This window comes from Fusarium sambucinum, chromosome I, assembly GCF_050947815.1.
Source record: "Fusarium sambucinum isolate potato_lamoka chromosome I, whole genome shotgun sequence".
NCBI classification, from domain to species: Eukaryota; Fungi; Ascomycota; class Sordariomycetes; order Hypocreales; family Nectriaceae; genus Fusarium; species Fusarium sambucinum.
The window spans coordinates 11,640,252-11,665,193 of NC_139294.1; the positions used below are offsets into that span (position 1 = coordinate 11,640,252).

General features: G+C 45.1%; 11 protein-coding genes across 11 annotated transcripts; 8 read left to right on the forward strand and 3 right to left on the reverse strand.

Annotated features, from left to right (window-relative positions):
* Positions 1 to 1,107: 1,107 nt before the first annotated feature.
* Positions 1,108 to 2,037, forward strand: FSST1_006497 (uncharacterized protein; the record flags this gene model as incomplete). Its single annotated transcript, XM_083232871.1, has 1 exon — positions 1,108 to 2,037. The coding sequence occupies one exon, from the start codon at positions 1,108 to 1,110 to the stop codon at positions 2,035 to 2,037; it is 930 nt and encodes a 309-aa protein (XP_083089927.1).
* A 269-nt stretch (positions 2,038 to 2,306) lies between these two features.
* On the reverse strand, positions 2,307 to 3,346 carry FSST1_006498 (bZIP transcription factor; the record flags this gene model as incomplete). Its single annotated transcript, XM_083232872.1, has 2 exons — positions 2,307 to 3,064; positions 3,130 to 3,346. The coding sequence occupies 2 exons, from the start codon at positions 3,344 to 3,346 to the stop codon at positions 2,307 to 2,309; spliced, it is 975 nt and encodes a 324-aa protein (XP_083089928.1).
* A 378-nt stretch (positions 3,347 to 3,724) lies between these two features.
* On the forward strand, positions 3,725 to 4,863 carry FSST1_006499 (uncharacterized protein; the record flags this gene model as incomplete). Its single annotated transcript, XM_083232873.1, has 3 exons — positions 3,725 to 3,983; positions 4,042 to 4,386; positions 4,436 to 4,863. The coding sequence occupies 3 exons, from the start codon at positions 3,725 to 3,727 to the stop codon at positions 4,861 to 4,863; spliced, it is 1,032 nt and encodes a 343-aa protein (XP_083089929.1).
* A 774-nt stretch (positions 4,864 to 5,637) lies between these two features.
* FSST1_006500 (uncharacterized protein) lies at positions 5,638 to 7,074 on the forward strand (the record flags this gene model as incomplete). The annotated part of the gene is made up of 4 exons (XM_083232874.1): positions 5,638 to 5,680; positions 5,734 to 5,967; positions 6,025 to 6,117; positions 6,188 to 7,074. 4 exons carry the CDS (start codon positions 5,638 to 5,640, stop codon positions 7,072 to 7,074), a joined length of 1,257 nt encoding a protein of 418 aa, XP_083089930.1.
* Positions 7,075 to 7,606: 532 nt separating this feature from the next.
* FSST1_006501 (uncharacterized protein) lies at positions 7,607 to 8,320 on the forward strand (the record flags this gene model as incomplete). Its single annotated transcript, XM_083232875.1, has 1 exon — positions 7,607 to 8,320. The coding sequence occupies one exon, from the start codon at positions 7,607 to 7,609 to the stop codon at positions 8,318 to 8,320; it is 714 nt and encodes a 237-aa protein (XP_083089931.1).
* Positions 8,321 to 9,375: 1,055 nt separating this feature from the next.
* On the forward strand, positions 9,376 to 9,946 carry FSST1_006502 (uncharacterized protein; the record flags this gene model as incomplete). Its single annotated transcript, XM_083232876.1, has 2 exons — positions 9,376 to 9,872; positions 9,925 to 9,946. 2 exons carry the CDS (start codon positions 9,376 to 9,378, stop codon positions 9,944 to 9,946), a joined length of 519 nt encoding a protein of 172 aa, XP_083089932.1.
* Positions 9,947 to 10,346: 400 nt separating this feature from the next.
* FSST1_006503 (uncharacterized protein) lies at positions 10,347 to 12,821 on the reverse strand (the record flags this gene model as incomplete). The annotated part of the gene is made up of 3 exons (XM_083232877.1): positions 10,347 to 10,792; positions 10,845 to 11,197; positions 11,242 to 12,821. The coding sequence occupies 3 exons, from the start codon at positions 12,819 to 12,821 to the stop codon at positions 10,347 to 10,349; spliced, it is 2,379 nt and encodes a 792-aa protein (XP_083089933.1).
* A 1,399-nt stretch (positions 12,822 to 14,220) lies between these two features.
* On the forward strand, positions 14,221 to 15,276 carry FSST1_006504 (uncharacterized protein; the record flags this gene model as incomplete). The annotated part of the gene is made up of 1 exon (XM_083232878.1): positions 14,221 to 15,276. The coding sequence occupies one exon, from the start codon at positions 14,221 to 14,223 to the stop codon at positions 15,274 to 15,276; it is 1,056 nt and encodes a 351-aa protein (XP_083089934.1).
* Positions 15,277 to 16,287: 1,011 nt separating this feature from the next.
* Positions 16,288 to 17,971, forward strand: FSST1_006505 (Alpha/Beta hydrolase protein; the record flags this gene model as incomplete). Its single annotated transcript, XM_083232880.1, has 6 exons — positions 16,288 to 16,513; positions 16,570 to 16,769; positions 16,816 to 17,107; positions 17,161 to 17,541; positions 17,595 to 17,672; positions 17,727 to 17,971. 6 exons carry the CDS (start codon positions 16,288 to 16,290, stop codon positions 17,969 to 17,971), a joined length of 1,422 nt encoding a protein of 473 aa, XP_083089935.1.
* Positions 17,972 to 19,057: 1,086 nt separating this feature from the next.
* On the reverse strand, positions 19,058 to 21,095 carry FSST1_006506 (uncharacterized protein; the record flags this gene model as incomplete). Its single annotated transcript, XM_083232881.1, has 5 exons — positions 19,058 to 19,468; positions 19,532 to 19,657; positions 19,712 to 19,744; positions 19,808 to 20,857; positions 20,934 to 21,095. 5 exons carry the CDS (start codon positions 21,093 to 21,095, stop codon positions 19,058 to 19,060), a joined length of 1,782 nt encoding a protein of 593 aa, XP_083089936.1.
* Positions 21,096 to 21,830: 735 nt separating this feature from the next.
* Positions 21,831 to 24,803, forward strand: FSST1_006507 (uncharacterized protein; the record flags this gene model as incomplete). Its single annotated transcript, XM_083232882.1, has 1 exon — positions 21,831 to 24,803. The coding sequence occupies one exon, from the start codon at positions 21,831 to 21,833 to the stop codon at positions 24,801 to 24,803; it is 2,973 nt and encodes a 990-aa protein (XP_083089937.1).
* Positions 24,804 to 24,942: the final 139 nt, after the last annotated feature.

A 24,942-nucleotide genomic window follows, 5' to 3' on the forward strand; every position in this document is an offset into this window, starting at 1 on the left:
TATATTAGAATATAAGCTATTAAGGTAATAATTAGAATTAATAGCCTTTAGCTTAATAATAATAATTAATATTATATATAAGAATTATAATAAGTTAATTATATATAATAAAAGACTAGGATTAATTAATTACTTATTAGTTAATTAAAATTATAAAAGAAAGAAATTATTATTATTTTTAATATAATAAAAGCTTTTTTTATAAATTACCTTTATTATAAGGTTTATATTAAAAGAGTTATATTATAAAAGAAACCTTATTTTAAGAGAATTTTAAATTTAATTATTATTAAAAATTTAATTTATATAGATAGATTAACCTTTATTAAAAACCTAGAGAAAATTAAAAAGGCCTAGGTAAAAGCTTAAAGATTATAAAAAAAAAAAAAAAAAATTCAGATATATTATCTCCATTTAGATACCTAAGGTATCCGGGGCTAAGGATGGACATAATGCAACTGGCTGACGCATTAAACCCGATATCTACGCAGTAATAGCGTCGTGTCAGGTAAGAACTTTAAAAAATAGTAGAGCGGCATGCTGCCATTCGAATTTTAATTATCATGCCAGCGCGCAGTAGTAGAGGAGTTTTTGCCGAATGATAAAATAGCAGAATGGGTTTTACTTGCTTTTATTTCTAGCAGAGTATTGTAAATAATATAAGGAGATTAATAAAGTCAGATGTGTCATATTAACAGACATGGCGTTATGGGCCTAAACACCGTGTCTTAACTCCGTCCCGCCCTTAACTTTTTTTTAAAACGTCATAACTTAAGACACGAGCCGTGACTTGGATTAAGCCCGAGAAGCAAGACCGAGACTAATACCTGGTCTTTGTGGGGCCGCATGTAGACAAGATATAGTACAAGGGCGGTCAAGTAGGGTCGAGGGTCGAGTAGGCTAAACGTCTATTTCGTAGTATTACTAAGTTGCAAATTTTTCATTAGATTCTTCTTTAATCTATGAAAAATCTTACTGGGCGAACTTTTGGAGTGCAAGCTTTGTATATTTACTCTTCAATCCCCCTGCGCTACAGACGCATGATTTTCTGTCTATACTTCATCACATCACCACGGCTATTTCTCAGTTTCTCGCTCGGAAATCGCAATGCCAATGCAATCGTTCAAACATACTCTCTCAAACAATGGCACTGTCACAGGCATCCATTCAATCCCTTCACTATCCAAGTCAACAGCTCCCCGACCTCTTATTGTTGGACTTCATGGTGGATGTTATGACAGCCAATATTTCGATGCAATACCCGACCACTCTGCTGTTACTATGAGTGTGGCGTTGAACGTTCCGTTTGTATCCATCGATCGACCTTCGTATGGCGGAACTAGCTCTGTTATTCCCATTCCCGAGGATTCGGATTTCAATCAGGAGACCGGGATCTGGTTGCACCAGTATATCCTACCTAAACTTTGGTCGGAATACGGTGTTCCTAACAATTGTAACTCGATCGTGCTCTTGGGCCACAGCTTAGGAGTTATGGGTGCTATTGTAGCTGCATCACTACATGCGCAGGACAATTCTCCTACCTATCCCTTGGGTGGTCTCATAACTAGCGGCATGGGTCAAACTCAATCTCCGTTCATGAAGAATACTCCTCCCAGTTTCAAACCAGTGGATGAAAACTATGTCAGATTCCCCATTGAGTCCAAGGACTCCGTCATGTTCAAACCAAATACCGTTGCACCAGAAGTCCTTGACCAGACCAAACGTCTAGATTCAACTCTTCCTGTTGCGGAAGGAGCTTTATTTCCGCAGGTGTGGCTGCCCGTCTGGAAGGAGAAATGGGCTGCGCAGGTCATCGTGCCCGTTATGTTCTCGTTAGTAAATGACGATCCTTTTTTTGTCGTCAATAAGGAAGAGATTGAAGACTGCGCGAGAGCTTTCAGAAGTAGCGTTCGCGTTGATACTAGTGTCGTAAGAGGAGCGCCTCACTGTGTTGAGTTGAGTTATTGGTCAAAGGGCTGGTATGCTCGCTGCTTCGGATTTGCCCTCGAATGCGCTGCAGGATTCGGGAGAACTTAGTCAATAGCATATGTAGCAGTGTAAAAAGTGTAAGTTGTCTCATAGTTCGGTGCACCAGAGAATCCATTTTTGTTGTGGGTACGGAGATGGCCATGAAAAGAAGTCTCGCGGAGCTACTCAAAAAGGCCGATAGTATATTAATAGAGGTCGCGTGTCTGGGCGTTGACAATGGAAAGATGGGTAGTTACTATGTGCTCAGCAACTAAACAATTCACTTATATCACTCGAGAAATTGAGAACTTAGGTTAACCAAATAGCTTGTAGAATATTTATGCATTAAACGAGATTGGGTTCTCGCCCCTTCTAATCCTCCATACATTAGTAGCTGTGATGATTTGTGGACAACCTCGGACGATCCAACCCCATTTGCGTAGAAAAGCCGTATTTACTTCCCAAGACGTGGAGAGCGATGGCTCACCCCATACGATCATCGCCGGACCTTCACTCAATGCACCTTCGTGAAGGCCCAGGATGTCATCGCAGAGGTCTCCGTCATCCATGTACCCTAGGGCCATGAAGCGTAAGATATTATCTCGTAGAGCTGCAAATGGGAGCAGGTCGATCCATGGATGATGTACCATAGACTTTTGTAGTAACGACGGTCGCAAGTCGCTTGGGTAATTGATGGCTGAATAAGAAGGGAGTAAAGGTCCGAATAGGTTAAATGACGATATCAAATCGACACAGCAAAGACCCCTTGAGGACATTGGCAAGAGGCTAGCATTGAATGCCAGTGCGTTGAGAAGGTTGATCCGTACAAGGAGGGGTAATGATGAGGGTCGTAGGACGTGAAGGGTATATTCCTCGTAAGCTTGCTTTAAAAAATCACGAAGGTACCTCAAGTGATCCGCCTTTGTGACGAGTGAAAGTCCTCCTTCATCCTGGCTTAGGTCTGTTGGTATGCTGTATGCCTGCTGTTTCCCTTCTTCCGACGACACCACTGCTACTGAAGCACATGTCTGTGGCAGGCTTGTCAAGCTTGTATTCTGCTTAATGGCTTGATGACTATTGGCTTTTTGTCTACGTCCTACCCATCAGTTAGTTTTGTCAACTTCCAAGTTTTATAGATATTGTAAGGTCTCCTGCACTGACTCCAAGCTCTTTGATTTAATCGATTTTGTAGCTTCTTCCTTGTTGCGGTATTTGTTACGCCGGTCCAATCATCCTGGGTGCATTTCAGGTCAGGAAGAGACTGATGACTTGGCCAAGAGTAGTGTTGAGATGAATCCGATTCCTGGGTGGCAGATGAACATTTGATAACAGCCGATAACTCCATGTCTCCAAGACTGAGAATCATAGGGATCTGCATTTTTCAATTTTATGACATGGGGTAAATTTATACTTATGCAACTAGCTTATGAAACTAGTCGAGGACGCCATAGGGCCAATGGAGACATTAGATTAGTCCGGCTCAATGATTGGCCACATGCAACTGGCTTATGAAGATACCCCACCATGGAACAAGGTCAAACGAACAGACCAGACCAACTTAGTCCAAATTAGTGATTGGGCATAAACTAGATATGCAACTGGCTTATGGCCCACTACTTTCAACAGAAATCATCTTGGTGACGCTATGAGTATAAGTAGACAACTCAACTCAAAAGAAAGGTGCTTCTTAACCATTTGGAAAAAGTCCTCCAGTTCTTGTTTCAATCATTGCTCAGAAACTTGTCACCCCTTGATCATGTCTATTTTCAACATCAAAGAACCTGCTGTCCCTTTGGGTAGCTGGGTTGTCGTCTCTGGGGCAAGTGGCTTTATTGGCTCCCATGTGGTTGACCAACTTCTCAAAGCAGGGTACAAAGTGCGCGGGACCACAAGAGATGCCAGCAAGAACTCATGGGCTACGCGACATTTCAACCTGGTGTACGGCTCCGGATCCTTCGAGCTCATCGAGGTTCCCGACATGAGCGCCCCGGGTGCTTTCGACCATGTTGTTTCCGGTAAGTGCATACTACCACCTGAAATGTAATCTACTTACCTTTTCTATTCTGATTTCAGGTGCGAAGGGATTCATTCATGTCGCAAATGATATGACAGGATCAACTAACCCTGATGTTGCTATTAAACGTGCGGTCGACGGAGCTCTCAATGCACTAAAGGCTTGCGCTCAGGATGGAAATGTGAAACGTTTCGTGTATACTTCTTCTTCTTTCGCAGCAACACAGCCCAAGCCAGGTAAAAGGTTCACCATTTACCATGATACGTTCAATGAAGAAGCCATGCAGAACGCATGGAAACCCAACCCAGACCCTTCGACGGTATACTCCGCCAGCAGAGTCGAAGCTGAACGACAAACCTCTGCATGGATCAAAGATAACGAGTCGAGCTTGGTCATAAATGCTGGTATGATATCCCAACACACCTTTCCAAACCCACCGACTAACCGAAAAAGTTCTTCCCAATGCGAACATTGGCCCTATTATAAACTCATCGAAGCAAGGGTATCCAACCTCAGCTGGCTGGGTCAAGTCTCTCTGGGATGGAGACTACGATATAGTCAAGAAAGCACCTCCTCAGTATTACATCAACGTGCAAGATGATGCACGATTGCATGTCATTGCGATGGCCCATCCTAACGTGGAACTTGAGCGTTTATTCGCTGTGGCTGGACCTGTTAGTATTGGCAGCATTATCGATATTCTCCGTAAGCTGTTCCCGGAGAAGAAATGGGAAAATGTTGTCGAGAACGAAGTGGACTTGAGTACTTTCGAACGCATGCCAAGGGCAGAGGCATTGCTGAAAGAGGTATACGGCACAGGGTTTATCAGCCTAGAGGATAGTGTGAGAGCAAATGCAAAAGACTTGGCTGGAAGAATTTAGCAATAGTTTTGGGAACTTATCTTGTATTAGCAGTTGTACCGAGACTTGCGATAATTTATATATTTAAATAACTACTTTCCTTAGAAATGTGGGATCAGAATAGCCTCGTACATAGAAGTAAAATCTTTGGTGTGGGGAATACTTGATTTTTATATTAGCTGCAGATCTTTCTTTCTGCGGTTCCCAACCGTATTTCAGAAGGCTCTAGGGTCATCACCAAGGTGGGGACGCGAGCGCCTTTCTCAACAAGCGTGCGCCCTAATAGACATGCTGACATTCCTACAACGCAGTAGCCTCGCTGTGGAATTTTCTTTTTCTGACTCCATCGTGACCGAAGTGGGGATATGAGCGCCTTTGCCGAAATAAGTGTGCGCCCTAATTGACATGTTGGCATTCCGGAAACGCTTGCCGAGCTTCTGTTCTTATTGCCCACAGCAACCTGAGCCAGCTTCAAAGGTATCCGCCAGAAATGAGATGGTTATATGGCGTGTAGGGATGTCAATTGGTTGACTTTGTCCCAGATTTGTCACTAGTTTCTCGCACCGGAACGGGGTCTTTGGAATCATTACAAGCTACCGTGAACGTAGCCTTAAATCAACGGAATAATTATTAATTTGTATCGGTACTCTCTTCTAATCTTGATGCTAATCTAAGAGCATGTTTGAGACAAAGTATTTAACTACAGCCTCATGCAACTTAATAGAAGTCATAAGACTTATTTGTATACCACAAACCCACGGTTGACTCTATGACACTATCATTTGACGTAACAAGATGGAATCAACTTCTAGAACAGACAACGGATCCAGAGAACAAAGTGAGAGGACCAGAGTATTTTGTCAATTGTTAAAACTTACAGACAATGTCTAGCAAATCATCTTCAAATCGAATCAATCGAAGATTATCCTGATGGAGGCACAAGAGCTTGGCTAGTAGTACTTGGAGCTTGGTGCGCCATGATACCATCAATGGGTCTGCTGAACTCTTTGGCGGTTTTACATGCATGGCTTGGAGAACACGAACTGAAAGGAATGTCACAATCCACGGTCGGATGGATCTTCAGCGGTTATGCTTTCTTTCTGTTCTTCTGTGGTGCTCAGATCGGTAAGTTACCCGAATAGTTAATCAACAACACGTGGTCGGTCAAGCTAATTTATTCAGGTCCAGTATTTGATAAATACAGCATGCGATGGCTAATTGTGGCCGGCACGATTGGCAATGTACTCGCTTTGGTGTTCATGAGCATTTCGACAGGTATGCATGGTCCTTGTTCGAGATGTATTCGAAAGATGACGCACCTGGCGGTTGTTAACCTGTTGTCTAGAATTTTATCAGTTCTTTCTATCTTTCAGTGTCCTCGGAGGAGTATCTGCCTCTCTGTTGTACAATCCAGCTCTGTCAGCGATTGGACATTGGTTTCATAAGCGTCGAGGTCTAGCAATCGGTCTTGCGTGCACGTCAGGAGGCTTCGGCGGAGTATGGATGCCGCTTATTATCTTATATGCGGCCCCTGCGATTGAATTCGCGTGGTCAATCCGTATTATCGCGCTTGTTTGTGCAGTTCACGGTATAATCGCGTCCTTTTTACTTACCAAGAGACTTCCACCTACAGCTGGAGCAGAATCTTCTATCGATTTCAAAGCACTAAAAGACATAAACTACGCCGCAGTAACCATTGGCATGGTCATGGTTGAGTTTGCAATTTTTCTGCCTATTACGTATATATGCTCCTATGCCATATACTCGGACTTTGGATTCATGGACGCGTATCTCCTCAACGCAATTCTCAATGCCACTGCCATCCCCGGTCGATTTCTTCCGAACTATATCGCCGATCGGTTTGGCGTCATAAATACGATGTGCACTATCTGCTTTTTCTGCATGGCATCTATATTTTGCCTATGGCTGCCGGCACAAGGAAACAAGCCCATGACAATAGCATTCACAGCGATTTATGGCTTTTGGTCCGGAGCTTCAGTCAGTCTTGCCCCTGTAGCTATTGCCCTTGTATGCAGAACGGAGGATCTCGGTAAGCGGAATGGAACTGCATATACTATCGTCAGTTTCGGCACGTTGATTGGAATCCCCATTGGAGGTGCAATTTTAAGTGCAGATAACGGATCTTACCAAGGTCTTATTATTTTTTCAGGGCTTGCGTATGTTCTTTCTCTTGTAGCATACATCTTCTGTCGCTTCCGGATACGATCTTAAGTCATCCGATTTGGAGTAAGCCTTTCCGTGGAATACTACATCAAGTACAGTCTCAAGAGATATTTGCAATTTTTCTCAATGCTATAGCAGTTACCCTTGTTATTAATTCGACTTGATAGCATTTGGCACTCCTTTCGGGGGTGAGGTCTACATCAAAGATGGCGCCGGTGTTACTGCGAATTTGGGTTTAAAAGATGTTTACAAGCGCTTGGTGATACTGTTCTCTTACAGGGCATGTCTCAAACCCAGAGCGAAAGGGATGAAACTGTATCACCCCCCTACGCGCTTACCATAAAAATAAGCGAATACGCGGACCCGCCCAGATACATTCTTCAGTGACTACCTACCAAAATACTATAAGTAATGGGAATTGTCACCCAATTTTCGATTAAGTTCTTCACACGCAAGCCGTCTTCTATTCTCTCTACTCGTTTCTTTTCTCGTGGCCGGACCACTCACTCGTTTTTACACAACACCCATTCGTTTATACACTACACAACCAACTTCCGTCCAACGTTTTAATACCAACGAAATGAAGTTCATCTCTATTATTTTTCTCTCAACTGCGGCTTCTGCCCTTTCTATACAGCCTCGACAGTTTGGCGGATTTTTTCGTGGACCACCTAATGCTGAGAATGGTGCTATCCCCGGTGGCAACTTTCCACAAAATGATGCCAACAATGGTGCCAACAACGGTGCCGATCAAGGTGCTGGAAATGGGGCGAATAACGGAAACAACAATGGTCAGGAAAACGGGGGCGGACAAGGGAACGATAATGGTCAGGGAGCTGGCGACGCAACTAGCGGTGGTGATGCGGCTGCAGCGGACGGCCAGACGGTAGTATTCACCGAAATCAATGGAATACCTGGCAACGAGTGCCTCACGTTCCGAAACAACGGCGAAATCGTTGACGCAGCTTGTGTCAATACCGCTGCAGACCGTCAAGTTACTCCCTCCACGGTCAATGGACAAAACACACTTGTAGTCCAACGAACCTTCACCGCCGGCTTCAGACCCGATCTTGTGGACGTCCAGGCATGCGTCGGATTCAACGGAACTCACTTCCGCGCTGAGGGCTGTGACGCCCAGGGAATTGAGCCAGTCACCTTCCAGAATGGCCAGTTGGTAGCTTCCGGCGGTGCTTGCGCGAGCGGTCACGATGATTTGGCACAGATGACAGTCGACGCAAGTGGAGCCCAGTGTGCAACTTACACCACCACCGATGTGCAACCCGCAACTGCTTAATATCGAAGTGTCCTGCTTTGACTTTGGCGGAGGTAAATATTAAATAACGAAGGAATTGGTGGTCAGTATGGCATCATTTCTTCCTGTTTCTACCTTTGGTCCCAAGCGAGGAGACTCTGAGACATGATAGTTCGAGATAATAGATCAATAAATATCCCTGTTCATCTCAGCGACACGATACATTGGTCGGCATGCTCTAATAACGATCCGACGATTTTTAATCAATGGCTCAAGCCTCCTCAACACCCATGGCTATATCATTGCCAAAGCTAAGACACCTGCCAGAATTATAAATAGACAAGCTCAATGTTCTTGCGCGCACTAAGGCTTTTTAGGTCTGGTGCAGCCTATGCGACAACGTTACGATTGGATATAATACGCGGGGAAACGTTGCAACCTCCGCAAAAAAAAGGTAATTACAGGGTAAATGCAATGCCGAATAACGTTGTAGGACCCGTTTTGCGCCGATTAAGGACATTCCCAAACTTTTAGCTACATAGTTCAGAGAATCAAGAGTTATCTATTAGATATATCCAGTAAGAGCAGGGTAATGACATTGTTCCGTATCTCCTTCCAATAACCCAAACGGTCAGTTCCGATACCACAAGACGGAATCCCCCATTGGCGCAACAATTGATGCTGTGAATCGATCTGGAACGGAGGTCCGAGACCGGCAACAGACAATAGTGTCAATCGTGAGAGACTTTACGTTACATCCATCCTATAGCTTTTTATAGGCAGAATGGGCTTTTCTTAGAACAACCCAGCTTTTTATAACTTCTAGACGTTGGAATATTCGGTCCTTTCACCCAGATGATCAACGGTGAAGACCGATCCAAGGAATCAACCAGCTTAAACATCTGTTATTTTGAGGGTATTGTACAATTAAAGTGATGGGCTTCTAATCTACAAATTGAGAGCAATTCCCATCATCAAACAAATTCGCTCAACCGCATCATCACACTACTCAAACACATCTTGACCATACTATCTCACCAAGACTCGAACAAGTCTTCACTTCACCATACTACCCACCAACTACTCAAATCTTCAACATGCTCTTCACAAACGCTATTGTAGCCATCGCTTTCAGCGTCTCTGTCAACGCCATGCCCCAGCCGTACCCCAACAAGTGTGGCGATCAAGTCTGCCCTGCCGACAAAGCCAAGTGCTGCGAGGTTATTGTCAACGGAGTAGCCGAGATCGGATGCTTTGCTGAATGTCCACCAATTCAAGCTCTCGACCGTCGACAGCCATACCCAAGCAAATGCGGTGACCAAGTTTGCCCTGCAGACAAGCCTAAATGCTGCGAGGTCATTGTCGATGGAGTTGCCGAGCTTGGATGTTTCGAGGAATGTCCTGTTCCACCTTTGGCCGATGCCAATCTTGGACGACGCGAAGAACCGATTGCCACCATTGCGATATCCCCTCCTATTGCTACCTTTGGCCCCAAGTGCGGAGACTCTTTCTTCTGCCCCGTTGGCAAGGTCTGCTGCCCTGATGCGCTCTACGAATGTGCCGATCCTGACGAGGTTAGCGAACAGTGCCCCAAGTGAGTAAAGGCCGTCATAACCCGTCACATTACGAAACCAACGATGGAGTAGACCGCCCTCCGCATCATTCTGAAAAGATGCCCTAATGTCGAAGAATTGAATATCATGCCATTCGTTTTCTATGAGGCTTTACTTATGGGGCGGTATATAGAAATATTGTCACAGCTGTTGGCAGATGTTCTGTTTGTAACTTGCCATTATTTGCATTGTAGTCTTGTTTTCTGTAGATTTACATTCATTAGATATTCTCCTATTCAAGCTATCAAAACCTCACATTATGTCTCAACTGGCACTTGGACGAATACGCGCTACTCTCGATGTTGAATTCGACAACCCTGAATTTGTAATCTGAAACCCTTGAGTATATAGCTGTATGTACCCCAAGATCGTGGCCTATGGTCGTCTTCAGACAACACTTGTCGCCTTTGAATGCATATATCCTTCTAACGAAATAGATTCGTATTCCCACTGTATCACAGCCCACTATAGTACTCACCTTCGACAGGTTCCCCAACGTCAGAGTCCTTTGTACCGAAACCCAAATGACCTACCAAGCTTTCTTCACTGTTACCTGTAATCAACACTCCCCACTTCAGCTTCTTTCTTGCCACTTCCTCGAGTTCTTCGAGCTCTTCCAGCTCTTGATTGGCCATTAACCGAACACTCATACTGTCATACTGGCGACTGGATCTTGAAGTCGTGATATCCTTGAGCTTCGTCGAAGGGTAATGACAGGCAGCTGAGATAACTGCAGAGTTTCCTCCAGAGATTACCGTCGTGCCTGGTAGTTTGATGTAGGCCAGGAATGCAGGTGTAATAGCAACGACAAGGCTTAGACAAAAACCTATAAGAATTGCTTTCGTGGAGAATTGTAGACCAAGCCTAAACCGCGGTTCATACGGATAAATAGAGTTATAATCTATGGCATGTTAGATTCATCATTAAGTGTGTAGATAGATGTATGTACTTACCTTGATAATTACTGACATAGATACAGTTGGAGTATATCCAATGTAGTAGAGTGCTGATAATAATTAACGGCACCGAAAAGCGATACGGTAGCTGAAGACGATATGTAGAGTTCTGCTCCCCTTTAGGTTCAGTGACGCGCAAAGCCCGATACTCAATGCTGTATTTTGTCCACTCAAGCTCAGCCAGCATACGTGTAAAAAGGCCGTTATAAGTGATGTAGCAGATGGACAGAATCAGTTGTGGCAAATTAGCTACCATAGTCATTGGTACAAGCGACAACTTATTGAGGCCACCAGAGCCTACGTTGCTGTTCTTTCGCGTATGACTAAACTGCGACTCGCCTCTGGTAAGGCTGTCAGTATTAACCTGTGCGGAAGAGGTGATTTTGATGCTTACAGTGGTTGGCCCAATACAGCGATAATTAGCATGACTGCAGCCACGATAAGAGAGCTACCAATAAGAAGAAATGAAAGCCTCCAAATAGTCTGAGGTATAGCGTTCTGAAATCTCCTTATAGAAGTATCAACTGGCCATTGTCTCGGGCCTTGCAACCATTTGCGATTATGAGTGGTGTCACCAATCACCTGAGGCTTTTTGGTTGGAGTTCTGTCCAGATCCTTTGAATTCAATGTGCACATTCCTCTAGTCTCTTCATCTGGTCTTGTAATGAATGAGGCAATGGCATCTCCAGGAGTCATAAGCGGACTCTCATTGCCCTTGAGTTTGAGGACCAAGTAGCATAACGCGCACTTGGATGCGCACATAACGCAAACAATAAGAAAAAGGGTGTTGGCAACGCTGACTTGACATGGCGCGGTAAACCTCTCAGATAGACAGTGATCGACCTGCAGAGCGCGGTGTTTTGTGGTGAAAAATCTGGGATCCGGTATGAATAACCCAGATACAGGGTCAAATATATTCTGAGTATATTCGAAGTTCCACGTGTTGGAGACCCACTTAGGACGTTTCTTGTCTTTGTCGACAGAATACCCTGGCAACGATTGTGTAAAGGCATAAACGCCTGTCGACTGAATAGATGTTTCCGATGTTCCAGGTCCTCTAACATAATCAGATCCCCAGAATGGATTTGTCTCGTTGGGGCTGGGGACGTTGGTCGTATTCTTCATTATATCACTAGGCTTCCAACCCTTCGTAGAAGTAAGATTCAGGTCGTCGTAATCGTACATGACAAAGATTACATGTCGATAGTGCGTAAGATCTATATCCGGGCTGTTGTATCGTTTCATGCAGTCCTGAAATGAAAGAAATTCCCAGTTCCCTCGAGTCTCCTTAGCAGTTAAAGAATCGCTGATAGCCTTGTTGCCCATTATTGTATAGTCCCGCTCGGGATTCTGACGGCGATTTTCATGTTGCTGAATGTCTTCCTCAGGCAGGAAGCGCATCATGCTCATGAAGTAGATTGGGTCTAAGTTGTACCAATCACCCTTGAGAAGGTCTTCAGCGCCTAGAATGATCATTCCTTGGTTAGCAGCCTTTGTCTCAATAACGATACCGTTAAAGATAAGTTGTAACGGTATAGAAGTGAGGCAAAAGAGTGACCAATAAATAATCTTTCGTCTTCTGAGAAAGCGGAAGTTTCTTAGTGATGGGACGCCGATCTCTAGCCAGTACCCTGTTTTGTGGGCTGCATCAACTTCAGCTCTTACGGGCGCCACCAGGCTCTGCATGAAGAAGTTAGATGTCGCCAGAATACAGGTACCAATAATATTGACAGTGAGATGGATCCACAAGTTCATTTTAGCTGACACCATGCAGTCCCCTTCGTACAAGATGCTTAGGCCGAGTGCATCTTTCTCCAGGCCTCCTGGATCACGGTATTTTCCATAGACAGACTTGTCTTTTTTATCAAGGTGAAAGAGCGATACAAAGAGTAATATAATGAGTAAGATTGAGAGAGTCGTAATGAGAATAGTGAGAAACAAGGCTGTCCTCTTCCAGCCTGAAAATGAAGCCATGTGTAGCGAGCGTATGAGGTGGTTCCTTCGTTGTGGATGACTTTACACAGGAGATTTTTCAGCGTTATCAGTTCGTGGGAGACGTCTTTATTAACAAACCGGGCTACCCAAGACAAATATATCATGTTGTGGCGCCATATTGATGGCCCTGGGGGCGTTAAAGTCAAGGTAAAAGTGAGAGTAAATAACCAATCAATACCTCTAAATTTGCCAAGTCATGCAGCAGAGAGATAATTCCCTGTTTGAATCCAGTTTCATTCGATAACCTGCACCACAGATATGAGTTGTCAGGGGCTTTGACTTCGTCATTCTTTCCTCTTTCATTTTTATCCTGCATGAAATTGCTGCGCCGTCTCACATGCATATAACGGATAATTTCACAACCAATCAAAGTCTTATTGGTGCCCCAACAACGTTCCCTCTTGGGGGCCAGACAAAATAAGAAATCAATATTTGACTAATTGGACGTTATGGCATTTTGTAGCCAAGTCTTGGCTTGTGGGAGCGCCCCAAATGTCCACAACGGGTAATGAGAGCGAAAGGTCTCCCACCATGAGATCTAGGGTGATTGGTTTGGAAGCACGAGGGTTATTTCAAGTATATATAATGGAATTATTGCGCCGACCCTGAACGATCTTGACAGTGTGCAAAATGGAATAGACAAGGCATCTTGGTTTGAGCTTCAGAGAACTTCAAGGTCTCCTTTTGGAACAATTAATGATTGGCAGAAGCTATCATGACCTGCAAGGGTTGCTCAGTTCACATTCGATATCGCCAACCAACACATATTAGACACGAGAAACAAAACGGGGGTGACTCAGTTGGTCAAAGCGTTAGTCTGAAAATACCATCTGGCCCCAAGTTAAGGAAAACGAGTAATTATATCCAATACTGTAATCTAAGACGTTACTTACCCGATACAGTGGGCTAAGTTAGTCTGAGCCTAGGTTTGACAGGATGAGGATCCGCGATAATGTCCAAATTGAGGTATGAGAGTGATAGTTGAATGAATTGATTAAGGATCGAAGTTAAAGGGATGCAGACGAGAAAGAAATATACAAGTATAATGTGATCACCTGATCGTACTCGTGATACCTTTCGTGTTCAACAGATCACTCAAAATTCTAGGGTTTCGTGATCGGCATTCGGACATTTGACCAAACCCGGCTCAGGTCATTTAAACTTCATACACGGCAAATTCGGTAAACCCATTTGCCGAGCAGCCAGCCTATAAATATGGCTATCCGGATTGACTTCAATCGAATTAACTTCAATCAGTCCAATTCTTTCTTCATTTCCTAAGGCTTTATAAATTTATATACCGCGGATTAAAAAAAGTCCAGCGAGGAAAGTATCAGACGCCTAAACTATTGCATCTGATATACAGCGTATAACAACCATGGACATTACGAAAGCACTGTTTGTGGATTCACAGGGTCGTTTCAAAGTCATCGAAGTACCGCAGGTTCCGAAGCCAGGTAAAAACGAACTACTCATCAAGGTCTTGTTCTCTGGCGTGAATCCAGCCGACATCAAGCATGCAACTCAACTCGGCATCAACAATACTGTCATTGGATATGATTTTGCCGGTCAAGTCATCGAATCTGCAGAGAATGATTCGAACTATAAGCCTGGAGATATTGTAGCTGGTTACACTCCTTCAGGTCTTGGCCGTCCCGTCAGCTATGGAACACATCAAGCCCACATCATTTGTCCGGAAGACATGTTGTATAGGGTACCTGACAACTTGCCGTTGCCCGACGCAGCGAGTCTAACGGTCGTAGCTATGACTGCAGCTGACGCTCTTTACAACCATCTCGGGTTTCCGCTACCCTCGCGAAAGGGTCAACTTGGACCCAACAAGCCATTTCTGCTATGGGGAGCAACAAGTTCGGTTGGATACTGTGCACTTCAATTTGCCATCGCAAGTCGTGTCTCTCCTATTTTCGTCACGGCAAAGCCCGAACATTTCGATCATCTTCGATCTCTTGGTATCACCCATGTATTCGACTACAGGGATCCAGATGTTCACAAATCCATCGCCAAAGCTTTGCAAGACCTAAGGCTTGAGAGATTCGACTATGCATTCGATGCAGCAGGGGCTCCTGATTCGGGGGATCAGGTACTCCGAGCTGTCTCAGACGATACGCGGATTGTGTCTACTGTATTGCGTGACGGCAAACGCTTCACAATGCCCGTGGCTACACCTGGTTTCGACTTTGCGATCCTGCCTCCAGGTGCTCCCCATGCTGTTACTATACCAGCACGGCCTGCCGACCACAAAAGGGCTTGGGAAGCTTTGACCTGGGCTATTGAGAATTATGGGACATTGTTTCGACTACCACCAGTCCGAGTGGCTACAAGCACTGCAGAGAAGGTATTGGAGGAGATTCAACGTGTTGTTGAAAGGGGTGGTGGATTCTCGAAGCTGACTGTGAAGCAGCCACTTCAATAATGGTCTGCAAGGATCTGCATCGAAGTGGTACTGTATCTAACTAAATCTGAGTGCGATTCAAACCACAGTCTAGTTTGCACTAAATTGCAGAGTTAATCTCCAAACTCAGCCGGTGTAGAATGTGAACATACAAAACTCATATAGTGCTCTCATTCGAGAATCAGATGATATCTGCGTTCTGACTCTACGGTTTCAAATCAAGAGCTTTAAAAAAGACTAAAATTCATACATTGTAGACAGAATTTAAAATACATTTTTAAAAATGGTTAGTATCTAAATACAGGAACGCGTATATTTTCCTGCCGTATTTGTCATTAATTAGTAACTGGGTAATTCTAAGCATGAATTTGATAAGGTTTCGACCAATCATCGCTGTAGGTATCGGATGTTCGGCAACTGAACGGCAGTGATAGGCATGCGATACCACCTAGTGACGGCTAAAAAGTGCCGAGCTATAAGATGTCATAGTTAGATCCGGAGGTAGATCATTCATTCTGGAAGGTGAGACGAAGCTCCGGATAAGACACGTATATCTTTTTTTGCATGTGTGAGCTAGAATAAGTCGTGATATTGCTGATATTACGTTATTTTTATAAGGCCTTCGGTCGGTTGTCGGACTCGGTTGGTGGGAAGTTGAGCCTCGATAGCAAGTCCAATACAACCAGCACAATGCCTTGTTCAGCAAAACCATGAGATCGACATTACCCCACTGGCACGTAAAACTGATCGGCTGATCGTGAACCAGGCCAGACTAGGCCAGGAACCTCCGGAACCTTTGGAATTGCAAAAGGTCTAGCTCTTAAGGAAGGTGGAATCATTGCTTCACGCCGATAAGGCATGCTGTACCTAAAGACTTTGCGAATGGAAGTTAGGCTGTGAGGCATTGTAAGCGCCATGTTTTCTTAACCACTCAAAACTACTATATAATAATGTTCCATCGTCCGTCTTGTACTATCTCTACCTCTACAGCCAACACTATTTCGATTAATAAACTGAACAACTCGAGTCAATATGAAGGCGGCTTTGTTGAACGTCCTCACAGCGCTTACCCTCGCTGGGTATAGCAACGCGACACCTGCAGCTGGTCTCGACAAGAGGTATGCACTTGAAGACAATGGAATCAAGTACAAGGTCTTTGAGCATGCAGCCACCAAGTCCACGACCAAGCTTGTCTCCAACTCTGGAATCTGCGAGACTACACCTGGTGTCAACCAGCACTCGGGTTATTTTTCCGTCGGTAAGCTCCCGAAACTATGCTCCCTGAAGTATGCAATCTCTGACAGCACGCGATAGGCGACAACATGAACATGTGGTTCTGGTTTTTCGAGTCTCGCAAGAACGCCAATACAGCGCCGCTGGCCCTTTGGCTCAACGGTGGGCCTGGTTGCAGTTCCATGATCGGTCTGTTTCAGGAAAATGGCCCTTGCACCTTCAACAAGGGAGGATCTAAGCCAACCCTGAACCCTTACTCATGGAACACATTTGCAAACATGGTATGACTTTGACTTCTTCTCAAAGCACACAACCTAACCTCCACAGTTGTATGTCGATCAACCTATTGGTACTGGGTTCAGTTACGGTAATGATGATGCCGTATCAACTCTTGCTGCCGCTCCTCGAGTTTGGAACCTCCTCCAAGCTTTCTATGCTCAATTTCCCGAATATGAGAACCGTGACTTTGGTCTCTTCACTGAATCTTATGGTGGTCATTATGGCCCTGAATTTGCATACTACTTTGAGCAGCAGAATGCTGCTATTGATGCTGGCACCATCAAGGGCGATAAGATCAACCTCGTGGCTCTTGGCATCAACAATGGATGGATTGATCCTGGTAAGTTGTCTGCTTCGTTCTACTTATAGAGAGGAACTGACCCATGCTCGCAGCCAATCAGTACAGAGATTACATCGAATACGCCGCCAATAACACCTACAAAAAGCTAATCACCCCAACTCAGTACAGCAAGTACCTAAACACCTACAACCAAAAGTGTGTGCCTGCTTTCGCCAAGTGCCCAGGCCTCACAGGCAACGACGCTGCTTGTGGCAATGCGGACGATGTCTGCAGTCAAGCCATTGAACAACCCTTGGAGGCTTCAGCAGACTTTGACGTTTATGATATCCGGGCCTCGAGTAACGACCCTTTTCCTCCCTCAACTTACTCCACTTATCTTCAGTCATCAAGCGTGATGAAAGCTATTGGCGCGCAGTCAACATACGGCGAATGTCCCGAGGCGGCTTATAACAAGTTTATCAACAGTGGCGATCGTAAGTACCTTTACTACTACTATGCAGAATCACGACTTACGAACCATTGTTAGGGGGGCGATCATTCTTATCAACATTGTCCAAAGTCATTGACTCCAAGATCCAAGTCTTGATCTGGGCAGGTGATGCCGGTAAGTTTAGATGGTCCCCCATCGAAACTTGTGTCTTAGTTAATATCTTCATAGACTGGATCTGCAACTGGATGGGCAACTACCGCGCTCTCAACTCAATTGCTCCCAAGTCATTCGTCTCAGCCCCTCTTCAGTCCTTTACCGTTGATGGAACCAAGTACGGAGAATTTAAGACATCTGGAAATTTGAGCTGGCTACGAGTTTATGGTGCTGGTCATGAGGTCCCGGCTTATCAGCCTCAAGCTGCATTGGCTGCTTTTGTTGCCACACTTTCCAAGAAGCCTATTTCATCAACATGATGACTGAACTGCTTGTTGAGTTCCAGTTCATTAGCTTTATCTCCCGTACCCTAGACGATTTATGTATCCTGTATGTAGTAGCTATACATGACAAAACTATCTCTCATGCTTCGCATCCTTTCACTTTAATTCTCGTTTCTTTCTTACTCTTTATACCCTGTATTCTCTGCGTCGGTCTTGGCTAAGCTCATCGCTCACGCTGGCTACCAATCGTCATCATCGGAAAGCGGGGAAGTTCCCAAGGCTATTCCGTCTCTCCCCGCACATGGTTATGTAACTAAGCGTTCTCATATAGTCGAGATTCTCCCATCTTGTACCGGAATTACCAAAAGGTCTATACTAAAAACGATTGCAGAAGATCGAGTATAGAGTAAAATTTCACAAAGAGCCATAGAGTAAATAACAACCAGCAACGAGAAGTAGAGCAGCATATGGGAACAGACATAGATTTCTAGAGAAGTAGTCCCGGCAAAGGACCAAGTCACCCCTATTTATTATGACAAATATTGGTCGGCGTGAGGAACTCCTTTAACATTTTTAGGCTCTATGCAAGCTCAAATTCTCGGGTACCCTTCCGGTCACGGTGTAAGGGGACCTAGCCAATCAGATTAATTACAGCTAGGTGCAAATCTTCTAAGAGCCTAGTATAAATTCTGCCAAAGGCTACTGTAAAAACCCTCTATAAGAAGAAGAAGCTGCTTCTGTAAAAAGAAGCTGCTTCTATAAAAACCTTCTATGAAAGAAGAAGCTATCTGTTGCTATAGGAAGCTGCTGTAAGTTGTGACCTGGCTGTTAGAGATAAATACAGTGCCTACTGTATTAGGCAATTAGTGGGCTATTACACCGGACGATGCTGCTCATATAATAGAATTTACAATGATTGGCTCTAAGAAACGATTAAGGAGACAACGGAAATTAAGAGACAAGAGAGCACTATGAAATAAAATATGGGCGCAGCGTAGATCAATTGCACTTTCGTATTTGTTATGCGTAACGTTTCTTTCAAAAAGAAGTAACATATCTTTGCGTTCCAATACCACAAGACGAGGAGCGGCTAGCCTGTCTCGACTCTCCGTAATTGCAGCCTCATCGAGCTTTTACGGCGTCTTGACCTTGGATAACATCGCCAACTAGCAACAGGTCCTTTGGCAGGCGCAAGCCGACCGCTTGATCCAATTTGATCACCTTCGCACCGGGGTTCAACAGATTAGTCGTCATAAAGAATCCCAGGCCAACAACATCAAACTCGATACTGGGTTTCAGGCTCCCCATCCACTCTCTTCGCTTGTTCAATGCTGACTCGGTAGGATTTGCGCTAACAAAATTGTTGATAGCCGTAGTAGCACGATCAAACCAGTCACCCTTGTGGTCAATCTTTTCGTCAGAGAGTTGCCATTTCTCTGTCACTTTGCTGGCGTCGATGCTGAAAGAGACATCAGTGTCGGTGGTCTTAACAATAAGATCGACGTCATCGTTCAGGGAGTAGGTTGTGCGAACCTGTTTTGAGTGAGCAAAAATCCTATACAATGAGGCGAAGGAAGGGTCATTGCTTTTACTTACATTGACGGATTTGTATTCAACCTTTTTGCCAAGTGCGTACCACTTCCCGTCTTTTGTAAGGTCGGTCCATTCGCTTTCGATGTTAAACTTCCAATTGATGTTTGCAACAGGGGGTCCGTCGTAGTTCTAACAGCAGGAATCAGTCATATGATCTATCTGATTACTTGTCAACTAGCTTACCTTCTGATGAATGTGGATTGCCGCGGGGTCGTTCTATCAATACATACAAATTAGTATTCTATAAGAATATTTATCAAAGACTCCACTAGTACATACCTTGAAATTTTTCTGCCAACCCCTGACATAAAGGGTGCAAAAGTTTACCGTGTCTTCGTAATCGAACGAGCCAGAAGCAACGTACCAGTCTCTCGTCTTTCTAGCGTTGAAAGCGAGGCCGCCTTCTCGATCCTTGAGACGTTCATCATCAACATCCCACGCTTTGCTACGCTCAAGCCCAGGTTCTATCATAGTCTTGAAGGTTAACTCAGGGTTGAACATCAGAGAAGCTGTGTGGCCATCTGGAATAGGCGCAATGCCATTGTCCACCCACTGGCCTTTCCACTTTGTCTGTAGATCCGCTTTCTCTCCAGCGTCCCTACCAGACTGTGTGTGGATGAGTAAAGAAAGTGCCCGCTGCGCAGTGTAACTTGCAGAGAATGTCGCAAGTCGAAAGCTGACTGGAGTCAGATCGACGGAAATGGCACCATCAAACTGAGGCTTGTTTTTTACTGTAGCCAGAGCGTACCGGAGGACATCAATCTTGTCTCCGTTTTCGAAGTAGTCTTTGGCAGATCCGACGACGTTGTTCAGTAACCCCTTTGCCTTTTTGTAGTTGGGATCATTGGGACTGAGGGTAATCTCACCAGTCACGGTGTACTTTTCGCCCTCAGTGGCTAAGTCGAGAACAACCCAGGCAACCTCAAAATCGTCTGTGGTGGGCTTGGAAAGATTTTGACGGAAAACGCAAGTCTCCTTCGAGTTGACGATAGAAAGCTTTGTGGCATCTTGGTTCGCCGTGTTTTTGATCTCCTCGTATTTGCCGACAACTGTACCCAAGCGAATTCCAGATAGTTTGATGTTGAAGGCGTTGGTCGGCATCTCACTTTGGACGCCTTTCGGCTTTCCAGTCTGCATATCCTCTTGCTGACGCCAACCAGACATGACGGGCATGGTCAACTCAACAGAGGGTTCACCACCTTCGCCGGAATGGAAACGAATCAGGGGAGCATCCAAAAACAATTTCCGCACAACCCGTATCTCTTCTCCATCGTCTTCGTCGAACACGTCCGATTTACTGACGATTTCAGTTACCATTCTGGTCCGATCCTATGTAGGTTGTTAGCCAGTTTGTGATAGGAACATTGCAACGCATGTGCAGCATCAGCCAGTCGGATCTAATCACCTTGTCCCATTTGTTTTTAAGCAGGGCGTTGATTTCGTCTTCCGTATACGAAACAACAACATCCCACCCAAGAGTGAATCCGCTTTCCTTGTTAGAATCACGGGCATTGCACATCCCCTTGACCATGGAGTCGAGAGCGATTTTGCGTTGGCCTGCAGACATGGCGACTGTGATAAAAAGATGAAGAAAATAATGTTTTTCAAAGCAGAATGATTGAAAGATAAAGTTTGTAAGTGTTTCCCATGAAAGAATTCACCTTGAAGGCACACGTTTTAAGCATATTCTTTGCAGTGAATTACTCATCTCAATCATGGCGTGTCAGAAGGCAGCTGAGATGCAGAATCAAATGAATAACTCGATTCTTGACTGGAATACATGCAATGTGGATCGGTGCGTCCGGAGATGAGATGGGCAGAAAACAGACCGCAAATATGCAGGAATGGTATTCAGGTGTCAGCAGGGAGCCAATGTTGGAAATAACAAAGAGCGGTCTGGGTAAATCGGTATTCCTACAGCTGAATCAGACAGCAATCACACTATTGAATGCAGGAGTGATCTTCAAGTGGCGGCCAGAGGGCAGCTGGAATAACTCGAAAACGTACTATTAATGCAGAGATGGGTATGTGAGGGTCAGCAGGGAGATAAAATTGAAACAAAGAACGATCTGGGCTTAATTCCGCCCAATAGCGCGTCTCTTTTGGCTAGTGCAGCTCTCGGTGGCGGGCTGACCTGAGTCGGCTTCTGTGCTGACCAAAATCTCGTTTCTATCCAGTCCATTGTAGACCCACCCGGGTACTTGCTCTTAGGTATCATAACCTACATCTCAATGTTCTTCTTCTTTTCCGTTGAGCTTTTTGTTCATCGACAATCACCATTCTCTTGTTTCTCCTTACCATCATGACTGCCCCACGTTTTGAGTCAAAATTCTACAAGGTCATTGAACGACCAGGATCCATTACAATCCTGTCCGCATCAAACCAAGGAGTCGACATCGGACCTGGTACTGAAATCGGGATGTTCATTGATAGCTACCCAGATTCAATCAACATCTTTTCCGAAATAACCACCATTCGAGCTTCAGACGATCCGGATGAGTCCTCCTTCGGATCAGATGTTGCCAAAACAATCAGTTTGAGTACAACCAAGCTCCTTATCGCCGCCGATAGTAAGCCCAGAGTTTCTCTGCAAGGTTTAAACGGTATTTATAACGTCACTGGTCATGATAAAGACATCCAAGCTGCCAATGGAAAAGATGGCGGTACTCTCAAACTCTTTGTCAGTTCATGGTCACCCGCGACTTCCCCTCTCGTCCTAGATGTACGTGGCGGCAATGGAGCGACCACAAACAACATGGCCATCGCAGCTGGAACTGGCGGAAATGGTGGCGATGTCCATGCCTTTCTTGTCTCTTCTTGGGCCACTGTGTATCAGCTTCTTGTAAATCTACAGAAGCTTTGCCCGCCTAAAGCATGGCAGGGTGACGTTGAAGGCTCTACAAAGGTTCTAGATATCAACGATCGGCGTCTACAGAACTTGGAAAGCATTTTGGTCCTAGTCAACCGCTTAGGCTCTCAGGTCGGACATCCTTATGACCAAGTTCTCGAAATACTGGCACCTGCCTCCTCATCCCGCAGTCCAACTATCATGGTGCTTGGCAAGGCGGTTGCCAAAACAATTTTTGTTATCAAAGAAGCTTTAAAAGCTCAGACTGTTGAGCTACAACGTTCCTGTCAGGTATCTGGAGGCTCTGGTGGCTCTGCCATCATTGTGAAGGGTGACCGCGGACTGACTGGGAAGAATGGCAATTCTGGGCAAGTTGACTTGATCGTTGCCAAAGAGTGCCCTGCACCACTTCCCAACATGGTTCCAGTCCATCCATTCCAATGCCAGATGCAACTTGAAAAGGCGAAAACCTACTTTTACTTCGGAGATCCCGAAAGCATTTCGTCCGCAGCGGAAACAGCTGCATCGTTGGTCCACAAGTTGGCATATGTTTTGGAGCCAGTCAACGATGAGAAATTGACTATTCTGAAGGCGCTATACGAGAAGCATCAAGAGGATCTCGGAATTCCCGGCTCCGCAGAAGTAATAGCTCAACTACAGGACATCTACAACACAGCTCGGAACATGCTGTTCCAGCTCATGTGTACCTCAGTCGATTATTATGGATTACGATGTGACTGGGTACCCCGTATCTCAGCAGCTAGTTTCAAGACCGAAACAAACGACCTCAGCAAATCTTTGCAAGATGCTGAAGCTTTGAATACCCAGTATTTGAACGCAGTAAAGAACAAGGAGGCCAATAGAGACGCTCGTAAAGACATATTGGAACACATCAGGTCGGCTACTCTAGATGCAAGGGAGCAACTTGCTGAGTTACGCGATGTCCTGCTTCAACTGAGGGCGAGGGTCATGAGCCCTGATCTTCGTCAAGCAATCATAACGCAAAGGACTGAGTTAGACTTCCAAATCAAGCAGTTGGAGGGGGAAGTCTTTCTCAACTTTAGCGTGAGCAAAGAATCGATAAAAGGTGCTGCTATGAGTGTAGCCACGTCTCCTTCAAAGGAATCTGCCGCTAAAGAAGCCGCGAAGCTCGCTTGGCAAGGTCTGACTACCATTCCTGATAGCGAAGGAGTTCCGGTGGACAAGACGTTGATTCTGGAGAAGCTCGAAGCAGTGTCTGGGGATCTCCAAGGTGCACTCAAGGAGTATGAGGACAAACCTGCTATGACTGAAACAGGAGAGCTGGACTTGAATCTCAGAAATGCAAAGTTACTTATCACCGATTCTGATCAAATTGAAAAGTTCTGCAAGGACTTCGCATCCGAAGCTGTGAGCCAAAGGGCTGAGAAAGTTCGGACTACGCTGCACGACTACTTGAAGTTGGTCACAGGTCGTAACAACGACATTGTACAGTACAATCTGACACTTGGGAAAATATTTAGTCTCCAAAGTGTAGCCCAAGGACTGGCCAAGCAGCGTGCTTCTGTGCAGTCAGCGGTTTTCAAAGAGCAAGATCTAACGCAACAACGTCAGATGGCACAGCTAGTGGAAAATGTCTACACACATATCAGAGCTCGAGCTATGAGGTTTATTTCCTACTATCGTCGTGCGATCTATTTCGCGACACTGGAGAATCCAACTTTTGTCGAAGCAAGCGAAACAACAAATGATGCAGCTCTGTCCCTAGATAGCTTTGAGCTTCAAAATATCCAGCGCTCACTCAACAGTCAGTTGTTCGACCTTAGAGCAAAGAAAGGATCAGATGCGCCTCGCTTCCCATCAGACTACCAGAGGGAGAGTGGCAAATTTGTCACCTTGGACCCCAGGCAATTGAAGGAGCTCCTGGCTACGGGTAAACTATTAGTCTCACTGAATGCTGTGTCGCGTTCTAGTTCAGCCTACCCTGATTTCTCTGGTTGTGCAGATGTACGAGCCTACAGAGTCCGGTTCTGGCTCGATGGTTTGACGATCAAGAAAGATGGTTGCATGAAATCTGGGGATGAGGAATGCACTGCGGCTGTCGAAAAGGAGGATGTCCTGGTCAAAGTCAACCTGGTTCATAGGGGAGACAGCACATTCCGAGATGTGCATGATCAGCCGCACTCTTTCAGGCACGATGAAATCCATGTGTCTCCGTCCTATCGCATACTCTCAGCAGCAATGGAGAAGAAGAAGTTCAAGATGGTGGACAGTGGTGACATTGTTAACTACACCAGCAAGGACTCGGACAGGAACACCGCATTTTCAGCACCTAGTCCGTTCGCCTCGTGGTTTATTTCCTTGGAGTATTTGGATAGCCGTTTGGATTTGGGAACGGTTACAAGAGCTCGCTTTGAATTTTCCGGCACTAGTCGATCTTTTGTTTAGTAGTCCAATGTCTTTTGTCAGCCTACTTGTCAACAGTGAAATAATATTTGCAGGGTAAATTGACTGTTAGCTAAAACTGGGCATGTTGTCTGTTCCTCACATGAGCTCTAAAATGTCTAAACGGCCTAAATCGGGCACT